The sequence below is a fragment of the Apteryx rowi genome, unplaced genomic scaffold, assembly GCF_003343035.1.
Source record: "Apteryx rowi isolate R43461 unplaced genomic scaffold, aptRow1 scaffold_411, whole genome shotgun sequence".
Taxonomy (NCBI): domain Eukaryota; kingdom Metazoa; phylum Chordata; class Aves; order Apterygiformes; family Apterygidae; genus Apteryx; species Apteryx rowi.
In genome coordinates, this window is record NW_020450632.1 from 215,321 (window position 1) to 233,030 (window position 17,710).

General features: G+C 40.6%; 1 protein-coding gene across 4 annotated transcripts in view; it reads right to left on the reverse strand.

Moving 5' to 3' along the window:
- Window positions 1-1,194: 1,194 nt before the first annotated feature.
- The window catches only part of LOC112970912 (carbonic anhydrase 13-like), a 23,438-nt gene continuing 6,922 nt past the window's right edge, over window positions 1,195-17,710 (reverse strand). The window contains exons 2-10 of one of the 4 annotated variants that reach the window (XM_026075804.1): window positions 15,650-15,847; window positions 15,244-15,292; window positions 14,313-14,338; window positions 11,860-11,978; window positions 10,922-10,928; window positions 8,281-8,417; window positions 7,114-7,176; window positions 6,333-6,488; window positions 1,195-3,470 (exon numbers count right to left, since the gene is read on the reverse strand). In XM_026075804.1, coding sequence (XP_025931589.1) covers window positions 3,357-3,470; window positions 6,333-6,488; window positions 7,114-7,176; window positions 8,281-8,417; window positions 10,922-10,928; window positions 11,860-11,978; window positions 14,313-14,338; window positions 15,244-15,292; window positions 15,650-15,847 — 869 coding nt within the window. In that variant the 3' untranslated portion in view covers window positions 1,195-3,356. The remainder of the gene's footprint in view (window positions 3,471-6,332; window positions 6,489-7,113; window positions 7,177-8,280; window positions 8,418-10,921; window positions 10,929-11,859; window positions 11,979-14,312; window positions 14,339-15,243; window positions 15,293-15,649; window positions 15,848-17,710) is intronic. The other 3 variants (XM_026075805.1, XM_026075806.1, XM_026075807.1) reach the window with 3 other exon arrangements.

Here is a 17,710-nt window from a genome sequence, read left to right on the forward strand (position 1 = left end):
TACAAAGCGGCCCGAGGGAAGCCCAGAAGACATCCTTACCGCATAAGAAGGGGGCACTACTGGCGACCCCGGGAGCTGCTCTGGCCCATGTCTTCTGGGGGAGTGCAAGGTCGCCCGCGGGCCAGGAGGCAGCATGTCCCCACATTCCCGGGCTGGCCCCAGGGGACCCACAGATAACCGAGGCCAACGGCAAGAGCCTGACCCCACCGTACTCCAGGAGGGCAGATAGCCTGCTTCCCAGGTCATTTTGTCAATAAAAAGAAAACACCCAGCTAAAGCCTCCTTGTGTCCCGAAAGGCAGTATGAGCTTCCTTGGTAAAGGCTATAAATGCAGCAGAGTGGACCGCTTCCCTCCCTGCTGGCTCCTGTACCAAACACAGCAGAGCTGACCCCAAGCACCTGCTGCAGTTGATTTAATTCTGAGAATACGTTTATGGGTGACCGATCATCCAGCCATACAAAACTCTTGACAGCTACTGTTTTCAGTACATGCCCTGTATGTTTTTTGGTCATGGAGCATTTCATTCTTCTCAGTATGATGGCTCCAAGTGTGTCAGAGGCCCTGCGTATTTTAGCCTTGTCTGCCCTAGAGTCATGTTACCGCAGCACTGAACCCGCACATGAGTTTTAACTCCATGGGAGCACCTGGCAAATAGTCTGGAAGAGATTAAGTGCAGGTGGAGAGTAGGGTGAGTGACTGAGCAGCAACCTAGTGCTCAATGCTGAGACTGAAACCGTGCTCCTACCTTGCAGTCACAGCAGAAAGTGAATCTAGGAAGCTGCTCCCAAAGGATTTCAGAAAACTGAGCATTTCCARTCTTTCTCAGATGCTACCAGCTGCCAGTCCAGATGTAGTACCATACTAGGCAAATCTACTGCAAACAGCAATATGTCCACTTCAGGAGAACTACTATGAATAGCCTCCTGTTCTAGAAGTTATTGCATAAATCTATACAAATACTCGATAGTTCAAAACAGCTATCAAAATCTTTAAATATAATCAATTAAATCTTATCATTGCCAAAGACATTTCACCTAGAACATTAAAAAGATTCCTAATATGACACTGCCTAAAGATCGACTTAAAATGAGGAGTGAAATTTTTTTTCCAAAACTAGAGCCACTGGCTCTAGTTATAAAACTACAGGCTTCTCAGTACAACTTCAATCTCTTTGATACAGAATACAAGACACATTCATAAAATCCATTTTTATTTTGATAAAATCCTTATAAATATCAAAGCTCTGGATCAACTCCACTGTTTTCAATGTGTAAAAACATCTGAAATTTTTGCTTCTGATATGAAGTAGAAGGCTTATTACTTCCTCTTCTCAGACAAACAAACTTTATAACCTTCATACAACTTGTAAACAATTTGTTCATGTTCTGCAGATACTTACACAATAGGGAAATACATCAGATGCAACACTAAATCTTAAAAAAGGGTTGTGAAAATACACAACACACTTGCGCTCTCTCCACACACACTTTCCACAAGCCCTCTTTCAGAAGGGACCAGGCTGAGGTCTTTCCAGCTGGATTCTTGTCCCCATGCTGGAAAACAAAAAAGTGCCTGCAGGTTTTTCCCCACAGTTAGTACTAGTACTTGCTGCTGCCAAATGCCTTTTATTTCTCCCATGATCTATTTGTGCTTTTTCCTTCAGAAAACAGTCACAAGGCAGAGAGGCCTTGCAGCAATACTAGCTATATTCTGGGGAGGAGAGGACAAAAATATCCACCTATCTTAAACTAAGCTAAAACATCTATGACTCTACGTCTATTTTATTCAGTTATAAAAATGAATATAAAGTCAATCCAGTTTGCGATTTCCCTCATATTTGTCCATCTAAGGTCAGAAGACCTGTTGAGGCAAGAGGCACAGCCTATAAAACCTGTGAAAGAACAAATTCATGGAGCTCAACAGCAGAAAATTAGTTCAGTCAGAAGTACTACAGCGTTTGGTGGTACTGGCTGCCCATGAAATCTCTAGTTGCCTCTCTTTGGCTTTCACTTCGTAGTTCTCACAGTCTGAGGGTAATCTAATCTTATACTAACTACATCCTATGGCAAGTTCATTAAAAATAATAAAAATAAATTTGGCATAAAACAATTACATTCAAATAACAAAAATTCCTGAGAGAAACACAGGCTCAAGTYAATTCATAAAAACAGTCACTTCAAGGTATTGCTATTAAGGTTGATCTTTTACTAGATATTGACTTGATTATGATTTCTTTGTTGTGCTCTAAACGCTGTCTTTGGTCTTGGAATATTAAAAGTGCAGCTCTTTGGGGCCACCTACGCTGCCAGCAAAGCCTCAGCAGGTTTCGCAGGAGGCGTTACGTGCCGAAGTAAGGCTGTTCTCCACTGCGAGATGTGGGGTGGGCGATGTGCGTCTCACACCGCAGTGGGCAACGGGCCGGGAACGAAACAGGCTAGAGCAAGAGTTCTCCCTTCGCCCCCAGAGCACCATGCCACCGCGACGTTATAGTCCTTGGACTATCTATAGTCCAGGACTATAATGTGTGGTCCCTTACTGATCACTGGGTGCAACAGGCTGGATTTTGGCAGGTACAAACAGAGCCCTCTCTGCCCTTCCGCCTTGCAGTTTTGCAAGTTTCTGGACAATTTCATCACTATACAGGGTGGAATTCAGGAACACCTCATCCACCTGACATCATCCAACCATATACACAGTCCTTACTATTTCCCTTTTTTTTTTTTTCCTCCTCTTTTTCTCATTCAATCAGTATATCATCACTGCTACAAAGCAGTCAGAACAAAAAGATCACATAGATATCTGTATTACTTCCATCCAGCTTATGGATTCAAATGCTGTTGTTTGCTGCTGTTTTTTGCAGGAAGGTTAGCATGGTATCCCAGAGGTCAGTGAGGAAATTATGGCAGCCTTGAAATATTTTTTCCTTAAGAACTACAGTGCAAAGGCTCACATAGAGGTTATATCTTATGTTATAGACCAGAAGCATAGTCCCACAATACCCTTTACTGCCATTAACATCAGGGATCCTCTTCAGTAATTTGGTGGCAAATTCTGGACAACTCCATCACTGTTTCTGGCCCTTAGGATTAGCACTGCACTCCGTGCACGTAACACTAACATCTCAACACTCTCATACCAACGCACTCAAATACATTTGGACCAGCTAACACTGATGAAATTGCAACAACTCAGGACATATTTGTCTGTGAGAAATGACTGCATGGTACCAATAATAAAATAACACCTATTTGTTATAACAACTCACAAAAAAAAAAAATCACAAAGTATATTAACTATTAAAATTAATTCAGCCTCCTAAATGGTTTCGGAGATGGCCGATTCTTGCTTTATTCCTTTAATTCCTTCTGACTTCTCGTCCCTTTAAAGGCTGGGGAGGCCGGTAGTTTCTCAGCAGACAGCAGGCTACCTCATCCTCAGCCGTGCTCAGGAGGCTGCGGAATTTGGCTAGCTGCAAGGAAAAAGAGATACAAGGCTCAGCGGAAAACCGTCATGCTCATACTAATGAAAAAATATGTAGTAAACATTAAAGATACTTTTTCACCTTTTCTTCCGCCAAGAAGAATGGAATCACATTTTTCTATGGCATGTGTGGAATGGCAATTCTACCATTTCTGTCCTTGTAAATGAAAAACAGTGACTAACAAGAAATAAAAAATCTCCTGAAATATATGTCAGCATGAAATTGCACATAAAGTTTATTCATTTCATATATTCACACTTTTGTCTTCCCTAACCTGATCTAAAAAAGAGTTTTCTATATTCTTTCAGTTTGATTTTGTAGTTTGGAGACTCTGGAATATTTTGTGCCAAAATCAGATTTCTTACATGTACCTGTTTACATCCTCTTGTTCAAAGACTATATTCACAATTAACTTGGAATAATCAGTGCTGTGCTATCAGTGCTGTGCTATAAAAAGCTTTTGTAATTACCACTTGGGACATATTAAACRTGTGCCCAAACCAGGAGAGATTCAGAACTTTTCCCCCATACAGACACAGAATTGGCAGTTATTTAAATCTCAGCATAAACTTCTCTGCTTAAGCCTATCTCAGCAGAAACCCAGATCTGACCTCCATGTCTAAACCCCAGGAAACTGGAATCTTCTTTGTCTCATTTCTAATAAACTAATTTTATATTCTTATTCTTATACTAATTCAATATTCAACATTTGATATTTGATATTCTATATTCTTATTTCCTTTCTACATTACCATGGATAGAACAGCACAAAAATCATCCCATTGAATAGTGCATTTTTGTGTAGTCGTGCAGCACATTGGGAGTGTCAAGAGCTACTATTGAGGCAAATGGAATATCTTCCTGCAGAAACAGAAGCATTTTAAAATAAAAGTGATCCAAAGCATAAAATATCCAGATTCCCTCTCCTTTACTCATGAGTGGAACTCCTGAAATTGTCCCATTCATTTAATCTGGGTCTCTATCTTCAGTTTAGGGTTAAGTCAGTATAAAATCTGACCTGCTACCAGAGCTGTAGGATGAACCAGGAGACCCTGGGGATGCTCTGTGCATGAGGTAGTGTGTGTATTTGTTACACAAATAAATACAAACATATTTCCAGTTGTTCACCATTCAGAGTGTAAGGTCCACAGAACAAAAACATCGTCTGCCGACTACTTTTAAAATCACATTTTCATTGGCAGGACACCTTACATTTGCATCAAAGTTGAGAACTTTCATCATTATGTCAAAGTACTTACATAATCAAAATTAATGCCATGCTGAACTAAGACACATTTGATAATGATCAATTGCCTTAAGAACAAAAAAAGTCAGTATTATCTTCCTCCTCCCCATTCTAAAGCCAACATTTGCAATTCTAAGTCACTCAGACTCCCTGTGAGTTTCTACAAGCTTAAAATTTATTTTTAAATTTCCTTCAGCCTGTAAAGGATACCAAAAAAGTAGGAAGAAAAATGTAAAGCCCCAAAGAAATACGAACAGGAAGAATAAAATTAAATGGTCATAGTATGAATCAGAATTGTGCGGGCATTACTGGAAACTAACCCTAGATGCATGTTTATATGAGTATAGTACATTTATACTTGAATACATAAGATATACACAACAGYGTGTGAAAAACAACTAGCAAAAAAATCACTTTGTTTTGCATCRTTTCCACTGCTGTATCCTCTTGTTACACATGGATGTTTGCATTCAACATTTCATATTATAGAACATATTAACTATAATTTAGCCCAAATAGAAACCTTCAAATCTGAACAACGGCTTGTCTTTAGGAAGTTCAATGCAAATTTTGCACCCTCGGTACATATGTATTGTGGAGATTCTCACAGAGCCAGACTGGGGGGTCTGGGGAAGAAATACAGATGAAGAAAATGGAAGCGTTGTGTGAATACACGACTTAAAATCAGTTACAAAGAGCAGGTTTCCTGACTAACTAGCATCCCATTCAGTGACTATCCTAATCCACCCTTTGTGCAAAGATTGAGGTCGTCATTTCTGCTGAGTATGGGACTTGGGGTATTTAATTTGTTATTTGCAATATCGACCATGTTATTTGTAATATCGACCATGTTATTGACCAGTTATTTGTAATATAGACCATGAATTAGACAAATGCTGTGGTGCAAAGATCTTGAGATTTACAGTGTGCCCAGCATATTGATGGCTTATATTACAGGCAAACTACTTATCAACTTCCAAAATTAGAAGCTAATCTTTAGCATCTCCACTGGCAAAAATTCCTTAGCTATATAGTGATGAGCCCACTGGATGTCACTGTTGCACCACTGCATACAGCAAGAAGCTTCACTGAACAAGTACTGTGCGGTACCACACTTCTCCTAAGAAAGCCTAACACGAAAAACAACATATTACACTAGTATTTGCTATTCATTATTCTAGTAAAGTCACCAAGATGTACACATCCGGAATGTGAGAAATTTACTGTCGACCTGCCAAATTAGAGTGCCAGAGAATAGGTGCCAGCAAGATAAGGAAATAGTCAAACTGAGCAGAATTCAAATGTTTCCTAGCATCACCAGAGTTGCAAAAATAAACTGTTTCCATAAGGGTTTTGTCAGATTTTTGACAGTTAATTTTTTTAGAGTATGCAGATTTCTTTTTAAAACATGGATAATAAATTGTTGTTACACAAAGAAAGGCAACAAGTAGTCATGACAAATTTGATAGATACATTTTACCCTTTGAAAATTTGATAAGGTAAGCAGCGTCATGTTCTGCAAAAAAGTATACTTTTGAGTGGTATTTACAGTTTGGAGTTTTAGAAAAGCGACATTTTTAGAGCAGCAAAGGATTAAAACGTACCTGTTCAGAACAAACACTTATGGGCTCTCTCAGAACAATCCAGATGACACTTTCAAGCAAAGGTGGAACAGTGAGAGAGCCAAAATATGTCCAGTAGTCCAGGGATTTGGGAAGCAGACAGCTAGGATCAAAGTTTGTGAATAGTGCTCTTTTACCCTGGAAAGAAAAGAAAAAAAAAAAACTCATTATGGTTCTAGATTAAATATATTTAGCAAATTATTTCTTACACAAGTTCATTGATGGCTTATGTTCATGAAGACATTTTTTAAAAAGGCAAGACAATATTATTTAAAAACAACAGGCCAAGAAGATAAATCATGCTGAAGCATGTAGAGCTTGGGCAACTATGGGGAGGGTTTGCAGCGTCCTGGATGATCACAGCGGATGAGCTAGTGCCTTCAAATCAGGTCCTACCTCCTAGGCCACCTTTGCTGCTAGTATCCTTCTCACCCTGTACCTCAGCAAAACCAGGGAGAAAACCTTTCTTTTGGTTAGTATACTCTTTTCCTGTTAATAATCTTTGCCAGAGATTAAGTTCTGTGAGGAATTAGCCTTCTCCTCTGACCTCTTATCATATAAAAATTATTCTTTGCCAGCCTGTTCTTCAACTCTACCTAATCAGAGTGCTCCTGAACTGTCCCAAATCAGTGTTAGAAATGAACAGCTAGGAAACTAGGGACTAGGGAGCACAACTGTGAAGGCAGTAGCAGCCAAGTTACTGGAAAATAAAACAACAAAACCAGCCACCAATATTCATGTTCTTTCCGAAGCATTCATTCACCTTGATTCTGATCGTGTCCAAGCGGTCAGTAATCTTCTTCAGCTGAGGGTTACATTCACCAATCTATTAAAAGAAAGAGAAAAAAAGAAATACTTGAGCTCTGGAGAAAATAAACAAAAGCAAATGATTGAAAAGCAAATGCATGCTGAAACGTACCTGTATAGTTTTACTTAAATGCCTGTGAAATCTGRATAATTTTGTGAGCATGAGCCTGTGACTAGCTGGAACAAATACTTATTGTAAAGAAGATCCACCCCTCTGCTGACAATATTCATTCTGGCTACTCATGTTTTTTACTTCAGCTACAAAAACCCCACAAACTTTACACTGCAGGGGAACTAAAGCAACTTATTTTTCATGTTTTCTGTGGAGAAACTTTAAGGTTTCAGGCTTACAACTGAAATCTGAATTCCTTGAAACCCATATAACCCGTATCCCGAGCAGAATCTGTGTGCTCAGAAACCCAGTGAAACATGAATCTTTATAACATAAACCGGACAGACAGAGTTACTGAGGCATCCTTTGCGAGCATCCTTTGCTGCTGCCTGCTCGCCGACGGCCCCGAGCAGCCGCTAGCTGCCCCYGGCCAGGCAGGCGCCGCGGCTGTGACCAGAGCCCTGCACTTTGCCGCGAACCGCACGAGTCCCCTGCCGGCTTCTTTGCACCAAAGGCAGCAAAGCTGCGGCAAGAGCTGGATTTCATCTGAGAACAGGTGCATGAGGCAAACAGGATTTTAAGGAAATTTTCCGACATTTGTTCTTTCTTTCCTTTCCAGAAACACATCGCTACAGAAGTATTCAAGCCGAATCAGGCTGCCCTTCTAGAGAAACCTGCTAGCCCCATGCAAGTCACTGGAACCATACAGAGGAGGCTGAATTAAGTTCTGCAGCATATATTATATACAGGAGTACAGACTAYGTAAACTGAAGATTCTTACTGGCTTTAAATTCTTCTAATCTGACACTTTTCTCTTCAAGTACAGGTTCCTATACGGAAACGTAAACAAATACTTTGTGTATTAGGAAGGAAACACTCTGTTTTAATGCCCATATAAAACAAGTATCTCTTTAGCAGTAGTTATACCTTTTATACCAACCATCACCGTTATCCCTTGGTTTGGCCTTGCAACGCAGATCTGTTAGGAGGGCTGAGACATCCTCTTCTTACCTTTAGAAATACGGCCATGACTGCTAATCCATCTGACTGACGAGCCGCCTCAACAAAACTGGAATATTTTTCCGCGTTCCAGTGAACCACGTGAAGCTGAAAAGCAAGAGGCACAGACAGCATCAACTCCTGCTGACCTGGAACAGTTACAAATTAATACTTCAGTTGCACCGGGGTCAATTTTCTACTTCACTCGTTCGTATTCAGAGCCATTCCATTTTCTAACTGCAGATATTTATTGAAATCAGCAAATATATAATTCACACAAATGGCAAAAAAGCACTGCCAATGGCTGGGACTACAGTCAAACTGGATTTGGCATAATCATGCCTGTACTAACTCAGACCCTCCTGTCTTCTAAGTCTCTACTAGTGAAAGTCAAAGTTTAGCAGCAACCAGCAGACCACAGTGCCAGGGAAGCTGCTGTCAGCTCCCCAGCATTTTGAACAGAGAGGCTAAGACAAGACATCCCATGTCTATATACCTAAAGCTAGGATTTTAAATCCATTTTTAGTACAGCTGATTAAAAAAGTGGTTGAAAAGCATGAAGATGTCATTAGTATTTTGCCCCTCTTTTTCCTTAATCAAATCTCAAGCTTTCAATAACATTAATCAGCCACATAGCTACAAAAAGGGTAGAGGAACACACATTAAGCTTTTACTGACCCTTTTGCCCTTGTTTATTTTAAGCTGAATATCAAAATGCCATCTTTGATACTTTCCAAATGTCATTTTTTCTATGATTACTAGCACTTAGGCACTTAAAAGTGGCTTGATTATCTGAGGTGTTGAGCATTTGCACTTCCAACATAAAATTTTCTAGAACTGTCCTGTAGTAGTTGCTTAAGCAGCTCAAAGACACCTTGATCATATGAAATACAATTGCTTGAATGCTCAAAGAAAGGTTTAAAGTTTGGAAGAACCACTCAGTCCTAAGATTGCTACCATCTAGCCAGGTGGGGAAAGGAAAAGGTAGCGATCTCTGCCCCCACGCCAGGTCAGTTCCTCCTACTGAGCCAGGGTGCCTAGGTTGTACCCCCTCCTCGGCGAGAGCTCCCGGGTCCCGGGGGGAGCAAGGTCCCAGCCGGGGTGCCCAGCCTCGAGCAGGGTGCCGGCTGCCCAGCCGAAGGGGCCACCAACACTCACACCGTGCTTCAGACTAAGCACTTTACAAACATTAATGACTCTCACAAATCCTCAGTGAATCAGCAAATCTTATTATCCATAGTTTTTAGATAAGGAAATAGAGGCTCAGAAGTAGGACATGGGATTAGTTTTTCTAAAATTGGTGCCCCTCAGGAATCCTGAAGAAAAGTCTTCCGTCTGGAACGCAGCACCCAGACAGCCCTAAAATAAAGGGCAATTTAGGAAAGTGGAACTCACTTTAAGCAATTTTTATGGGAGGCAACACAGCTATAGGGATCTAGGAGTGCAAAGATTTTGATTCTAAATCTCAGCTCCTGCCTAATTTCTATGAGCTTCAAGTTTCCATACCTGTAATGTGGTTCTAGTACTTGGTGTTACAGGCTATAATCAACATTTGTTAAACACTTGGGCTCTAAACTGTTGAAACATTACTTTTGGCAAGGAAGGACTCCCACTGAAATCAGCTATAATACACAGGTGCTCACAATGAAATGTGCTGGATCACAGCTTCAGAGATCCTTGAAGGAAAGTTGCTAAAGCACTATTAATTAAACYGGGAGGAGAATACAGGAATTCATAACTCACTGTTCAGCCCACTAAGCCACTCTACAGTGTGCACGTGCACATGCACTAGTATGCTGGAGCTCATAGYGCCTGCACAACTCACGGTTAAAGGTTCACAGAAGCTACATTGAACAACTTCTCAACAATTACATTTTTACATACGCAAAAAGGAAACAGATACTCTCAGTCGGAATTGACTTTATTGTGGATTTTTAAAAATCAAAAAACAACAAAGAACAAAAAGTAAAATTCCCACAGCTAAATAAAGCTCACTCCCACTCCCTCATAACTTTGCCCCCCCAAAAAACCCAACCCCCCCCAAAAATAATCAAAACCCCCAAAACAGAGTTGTGAAACATTTTTGGGTACAGCCCCCATTCTCAATGTCTTGTGACTTCTCTTTTAAGGAATATATCCCGTCTTACCACCGCTCTGTTACTGCAGCTTGTGAAGACACCTTGATCAGACCATACGTTGTCACAAAGAATGGAGCCACGGATCCCTTCTGCTTCCTGGTGGGTTTAGGGGACTGAACCTTGCAGTCTTCTTTACCTGTAAACTACTTCTTTCTTCGTTTTGGTAGATGTTTTTTTCTTGAAATCTTGCACATCTTGCTCATGAAGGTGAGCACTGAAACCATCTTCGTATCTCCTTCGGAGGTATTTTGTGTGAACAGTGCTCAGAAGCCTTGATCTTAATTCTGGGTTCCTTATCCCAAAACCAATGTGACATCTAGAGAGCTTCTTGTGGAAGGTTACCAAACCAACAGGTAACGGAAAGGTTTTTAGACTGGCTAGAAATTCAGAGATATTTTCTCCTTCCATTTGGTTTCTTAGGTGGGAAACATATATATATTTTCTCTGCTAGAAATTTGGTTTTGGTACTTAATGGTTTTAAAGCACCTCTATTAATTCTTTATATTCCATCTCACCTGGTTCCTGTGGAAAACATAAGCCTTTAAACACTGCAAATGTCACTTTTCCCCATTAGTGTTAGAAAACTGACTTTTTTTTTCCTGTCCACTCTCTCTTATAGCACTTCCAATAAAATCTGATAACACCATTGTGCACACATTTTAATTTTTTCCTCTTTAGTATTATTAAAGTCTTTTATTTTTCCATTAACATTTATTTTCATACTTTTTCCCCTTCTTTTTAACCCCAAAACACTCTTCACTGTCTGAGCTGTGTGTTGTTAAAGATCTCAGTCTCATCAGAATAGTCCGTAATCCTCCCAGTGGCAAAGAGAAAACATGCTTTCAGACTGACCGCTTTTTACTGTAGACTATTCAAACACACCAAAGGAGAAAGAGCAAAAGCAAACTCTCCGTGCCAGAAGCAGATGGTGCATTTCTCCTGCCTGACGCCCTGCCTTGACTGCAACGCAGTACAAAAGCTGCCGTCCTCCACAGACAGCACAGACCCCACAGATTTTAAGGTGCAGTTCTCAAAATCATGACCATTGCACTGCTATATGCGCCACAAGATATAATATTCCTGCGTCTTTCATAAGCATTAGATTGCACAGGCCCCAAGTCAGATAACTCTGTGGTTTGTAACTGAAGCTGACTTTGAAAATATTCTCCAAGGAACAGATAGTGAAAGACAAAGATTAAAATAACTCTTCAACATTAAATCTCTGAATATCAAGTTTTTGTCTTCTGCACTCCTTTTTTTTAATCCTCTCCAAAGTTTCCAAACAGGTTCTCCTTTGAGAAAGGACCAGACATGCAACACTTCAGGAAGACTGCTTGTCTTTTGGTAAAATGGGGGGAGAAGGAAAAGCGGAGAGAGAGGGGGCAAAATAAGTCTTACAGTAGAAAACTAGTCACAACCTTCAACATGCAGGTAACTCTGGGTAAGGCCTTACCTCTGCTGCGTACTTCATGCCGTCCACCGCATGCTCGGAGCCAGCTTCATCGCTGGACCCCCAGTGGAAGTGAACCTGGCGCAGGCGGTACGTCCCGCTGAGCGGTCCCCCCGTCAGCACTAGGAGTCAAAACACACAGAAAGGCTCAATTGCAGGAACCGAACTCTTATCACCAAATCCTCTACACTTACACCAGACTGCCGTCTTCAAACCTTTCCCTGATTCTCTGCAAAAGATATCTCAATGGAGTCTCATTTCTTTGAAGTGTTTTAGAAATTCCTGCTTGTCAAGGACGACTTTCAAAACTGCATTTATGTGTAGACTAGTAGGTTATTGCCTRCTAAAGGGTATGGTGTCAGCACCAGCTTTTGTCTTGCTATGGGCTGGATATTTCTCAGAAGATGGGAAAATATTTTTGCAAACACATTCTCTTGAACGTATTTGAAAGGATCACTGGGAAGTTAAGGTTAAGGAATATTTCATGAATATATATGAGTATGGTTTTATGAATAAAGGGGAGGATCAGAAAAATGTAATGTGAACAGAATTTTTTCTCGTATTCAAAATTTGGAGGAAAGTAATGCAGTTGGAGTTAGAAAAAAATTTCAGAATACTTTCCTGCATTTGCAACCAAATCCAGTTACAGCACACCGACAACTGAGAAACAGGAGCAAATACTAACATAAGTAAAATGAAGTCAAAACAGTATCTTCATCATACAAGTGCAATATTAGTGACATTTAATTAGCCATTTATTTAAACCTAACACCCATACGAGTGGAGTTTTTATTGTTTTGCTTTCATAAGTGTTCATCCTTTCCTAATCAGAGTTGGACCCAAAACATCTCTGTCAAATCTGTTTAGTGACTTGAATGTGAATCACCTGTATTTCAGGAATATTCCTTCTTCACCGCAAAAAAAATCACCCCATTCTCCTGCTCTGTATCTCCTCTGATGATTTTGGGATGACTCTGGGCAGTTTTATTAGCTCTTTACAGAGTTCTTCAGGAGAAAGGACTGGAACGTCAATCAAATGGGTTTTAAATTAAGAGCACAGGGGAGGAGAATGTTCTTTTTTCATCCCTTCTAGGTTTAGTACAAAACTTAGACTTTGTTAGGAGCGAAATACCACCAAACAATGGTAAAAGAAGAAATTCTTCAGTTGCCTTTCTGCTAACAAAAGTATCCTGGCTAACACATAGAAACTCTAACTGTTTATCCGTGGGGGAAAATATTTGACCTGCTTAAAACTTCAACTCAGAAGGATGCTTTTACAGAGCCTATAAATCTAGTGAACAAAGGGGATGGGGAAGTGGCACTCCTAAACAAAGTCCTTCTTGCAGGGACTGAAAACTTGGAAGCAAATGATCTTAAAAGTGTGCAGAGATCAGTGTTGTGCCTGGCTGGGGGAAAACGACTATGGAGAAACGTATCAGCATTCAGTGAATTACTTCTGCTGAATAATGCAGAAAGTGGCCTGATGATGCACTTGTGTCACATCGCACAATGATGATAAAACTCGTCCATTCCAACAGTAATTAAGGAGGAAGTTAACCAGAAGCTTTTCACAGCAAGTATCAGTATCTCAAAGTTTGAAAAGAGCTGTATGAATAGGCCTTTGAAACACTAATGGGGCAATTTTGTGGAATGGAGCTAATATGGCACCAAAGAGGATAAACAGAATTACACAAATAAATACAGTCCCGACAGCCTAATTGCAATACTGGGCAAAGTAAAGAGATACTTTATATGGAATTCAGTTAATAATGAACTAAAAGATGGCAATGTATTTAGTACCAATAATTGGATTTTTTTTCATAAAACCATCATTGGCAGGAGTGCTTGCTTCACAGGGGTACCCCAGAGACCAAATTTTGGCCCTAGAAAACTCAGTATTTTTTGATCAATGACCTGAAAGAAAACAAAAACATTACTGATGAACTTCATCAGTGGCAAATATTAAGGGAAGGAGCAAATAATTAAGTTTATGGATACAGAAGAATTTGGATTTTTTTGATAAGTAATGCATGATTCTGGCCAAAATGCAAGCTGTGCATGTGTGACTGAAGAATCTAGGCCATGCATAGAAGATATGGGGTCTCCTGAAAGAGACTGGGGATTACAACTCTTTAATAATCTGATCATCAGCTACTAGTGATTTGCAGTGACACGGACAATAACCTTGGATATATGGACTGAGGAGAGCAGTAGGAAGAGGCTCTCCTTACCCCTGCTTTGCACCAGTGTAAGCCTACGGAAAGACTAGGTTCAGTTCCTGTCACCTCATGGAGGGAGTTAGGAAGTGGAAGAGGTTTTTGGTGTGTTCATATTCATATTTATTTCTTTTAAAAAGGAAAGGAGTTTAAAGGATGAGCTGATCAAACTCCCACCAGAAATAAAGCATGATTTCTAATTTTTAATTGGGAGGGTAATTAACAATTYGAATAACTTACCAAAGGCTGTGGTAGATTCGTCATCGCTGGAAATTTTGAAATCAAGATTGTGTATTTTTCTAACAGATGTGCTTTAGTTCACCCACACCTACTATACTTGAAGCAGAAATTAATTCTGGAAGTCCTGTGGTCTCTAACACTCATGAGGTCAGACTAGATGACTGACGTTCAGCTGTTGGCTCTCAGGCAACATCCAAATGTTGCTTGTATCAACAGGAAATTTAAGAGTTAAACTAAGACTGTCAGGGAAAGCAAAATACGATGTTGTCTCCATCTATGTCTCTCCCTGCTGCCACCAAATGCCAAAAACATTGCTGATAAAGTTTGTCAGTGGCAAATACTAAGGGAAATAGCAAACAATTAAGTTTATGCATACAGAAGGATTTGGATTTTTTTGGTAAGTAAGGCATGATTCYGGCCAGAACATGAGCTGTGCATGAGTGGCTGAAGAACCTAGGCCATGCATAGAAGTTAGAGTCTCCTGAAGGAAACTGGGGATTACAACGGTTTAATAATACTGGGGACTAATTGTCAGCGTGATCACAAATTAGCCCTCTTCGGCTTTGACATTTATGAATGTATTATTTGGGCTTGGATCCTCAGCTATGCCTAATGCAACCCCAGAGGATTTTGCTTGAAGAAACTGCACTCCTACAGTTTCAGGGAAGGTATGCAAGCTACCATCCAAGAGAAGTAATTGAAGATGAAGGCACTAACATTACAGAGACTATGCTAAACCAGAGAACTTCTAAATAATTACTGCTTGCAAAAAGGGAACCTGTGTGCACCTATAAAAGAGTGGGACAATGACACTTTCCAGAGAAGAAAAGGGATCACTTGGGATATATTTCATTTGGTCTGTATTGGCTCTTTCCTGACACAACAAGTCCAGGCATGGATTATAAAGGGGGAAAAAAATATATAACCAAACCTGCAACTAAAGTCAGGTAAAAGACTTGAGCGATTCGGTTGGAATGAACCTGTAATGAGACACAAAGGATTCATCCGCAGTGAGAGAGCAGCATTTGAGAAATTGTATAACAACACTGTTCAAACAGGGGTGCTGACACGAGCTAGCTAGCTGGGGTGGATCAAACCATCCATGAGAAAAGGGAATCCTAGAGCTTTCTGACAACCACAACTTAGTACTTCTGTCACAATATGTTCCCAAATTGTAACATGCTGAAAGACGGGGGGAAAAAAGGGAATCTCTCATCTGGAGGACCAAAGCCTTACTGTTTAAGAGAAGTCGTGTATCTGGCAGTGAGGCATGCCCAGGCCGTACTCTACTCAAGAAATGGAGAAAGAAAATACGGAGCAATATGAAAGGAACAAACCTGATTTGTTTACGGTGTCATCGAATTCGACACTGGTGGAATGGCCGTTGTTAAGAATGATTTTAGCAGAAGCTGGATCATAGTTGGGATTTAGGGGACGGAGAGAGGGATCATACTTGGTTTCCTCAGTTTTGATGTCGATGGGGGATTGGCGGTCTCCATTAGCGACAGGAAAAACCTCCTTCCAGTGGGCAGGCCCTGCAAGGCAGTGGAGGAGAAGTCAGAATTGATGGCAGTGCTCTGCTTCATAAGAAAGACGACTCTGCTTGAATCTTTCTTGTTTACATTATTTTCTAATTCAGAACAAGTGCATTCAGAAAAACACAGACCAGAACACTCAGCTGCTTCTGCTGCACCACCTTGCAACAGCAGCTCTCAGGGCCCCTTCTAGATACATCTACCGTGTACGATGCATTTAATTGTATTTGGCCAGTCTACCTCCAGCAGCTAGATATTTAATTAAACACAGTTAAGACTCAATTATGCATCAGACATATCAAATTCTCATTCATATCAAGCATCCTGTATCAGACAGACACTGTGCTCCGGTACATTTTTGGCATAAGACATCCCATTTTTGCTTAACGTAGTGTCTCATATGGTTTACCTCTTATCTATCCAAAGTCCCTCCTTTAAGGGCCTTTTATACAGTAACTACTGGCTGCAGAAGATCTGACAACACATCTGCCACTGACTGCGCTGAATTGGATTAGGGAATACCAAAAAAAAAATCCACGAGTGGTGTGGGGAGTCTCCTGGGGTCCGAGGGCGGGGCCTGCAACGCAATCATCATCTCTGCAGCGTGCACGCACGTGCATGCACACACACACATGCACTAGTGCAGTGCTGCCAACCAGCAAAGAACAGACACACTCAAGACAGGGATGCCTGCCTGAGGCTCTGTTTCCTACAGTCTCCTGGTGATAAACAACAGCAGATGTTGCAGACAGATTTGCAAGAGTTGCACAACCATTTACCAGAGTTAGTTAGAAATTAAAATACTGAAGGAGCCATTAATCTATACTATTGATCTCAGCTTAACCTTTTTCTCTCTACGCAAGCTAGTCCCAAAATCCAAACCTGCAACTAAAACTGCTAAGAAGCGTTGTCTCTGTAAATCAATAATATGGAAATGCAAAAAATGGCAAATGTCGTTCTACAATAGTAAGAAATGTTTTGCAGATGAGAGGTATGAGGTGTCTATTCTTACCTACCAAACATTAGAGAGCTGTCAGTAAGAACACATCATTTTTAAATCTTATTTGAATAAAAATCAATCTGGAAAGAGTCCAGAGAAGAAAAGTAGAAATGATAATTTGTTTGGGGAATATGTCCTATAAGGTAAAGGTAGCAAACAAGATTTAATCGAGAAAAAAGAAGGAAAGTGAAAGTCTGCAGGGCTGATGAACTTTCAGTATTATTAAGAGCACAGTACTTTTTTTCTCCAGACTTTTCATGGGTAAGAAGCATAATACTTTGCTTAACAAAGAGAGACTAGATATTAGAAAAACTTAAATATGAGCATCGGAAACTGAACTTGTAAAATCTGCATGACTGGAAATCCTCTTAGTTCCCTGTATTGAGGGTAATTGATCTCAGTTTTAAATCAGCATGTTGATTTGAGTCTTTTGGGGTGGCTTAGTACTTAAACATGCTGACAAAAAAGGATTCAAATGTAGTACTCTATGATTAATAGTCTAACATCAAAAKGTGTCATTTTTCAGCCTTTGACTTAACAGAAGTGAACCCAGCTCAGAGATTCGCAGGTGCTAAAATCGCCAAGCGCCACAATGGGAAATCAGGGAGGCCGCACGTGGGGCTGGGAGAGAGCAGCTGCAGAGCTTCCTCAGCAGAGTCTGGCAGTCTTCACAGAATCACAGAATCGCTGAGGTTGGAAGGGACCTCTGGAGATCATCTAGTCCAACCCCCCTGCTCAAGCAGGGTCACCTAGAGCACATTGCACAGGATTGCATCCAGGCGCGTTTTGAATATCTCCAGAGAAGGAGACTCCACCACCTCTCTGGGCAACCTGTTCCAGTGCTCTGTCACCCTCACAGTGAA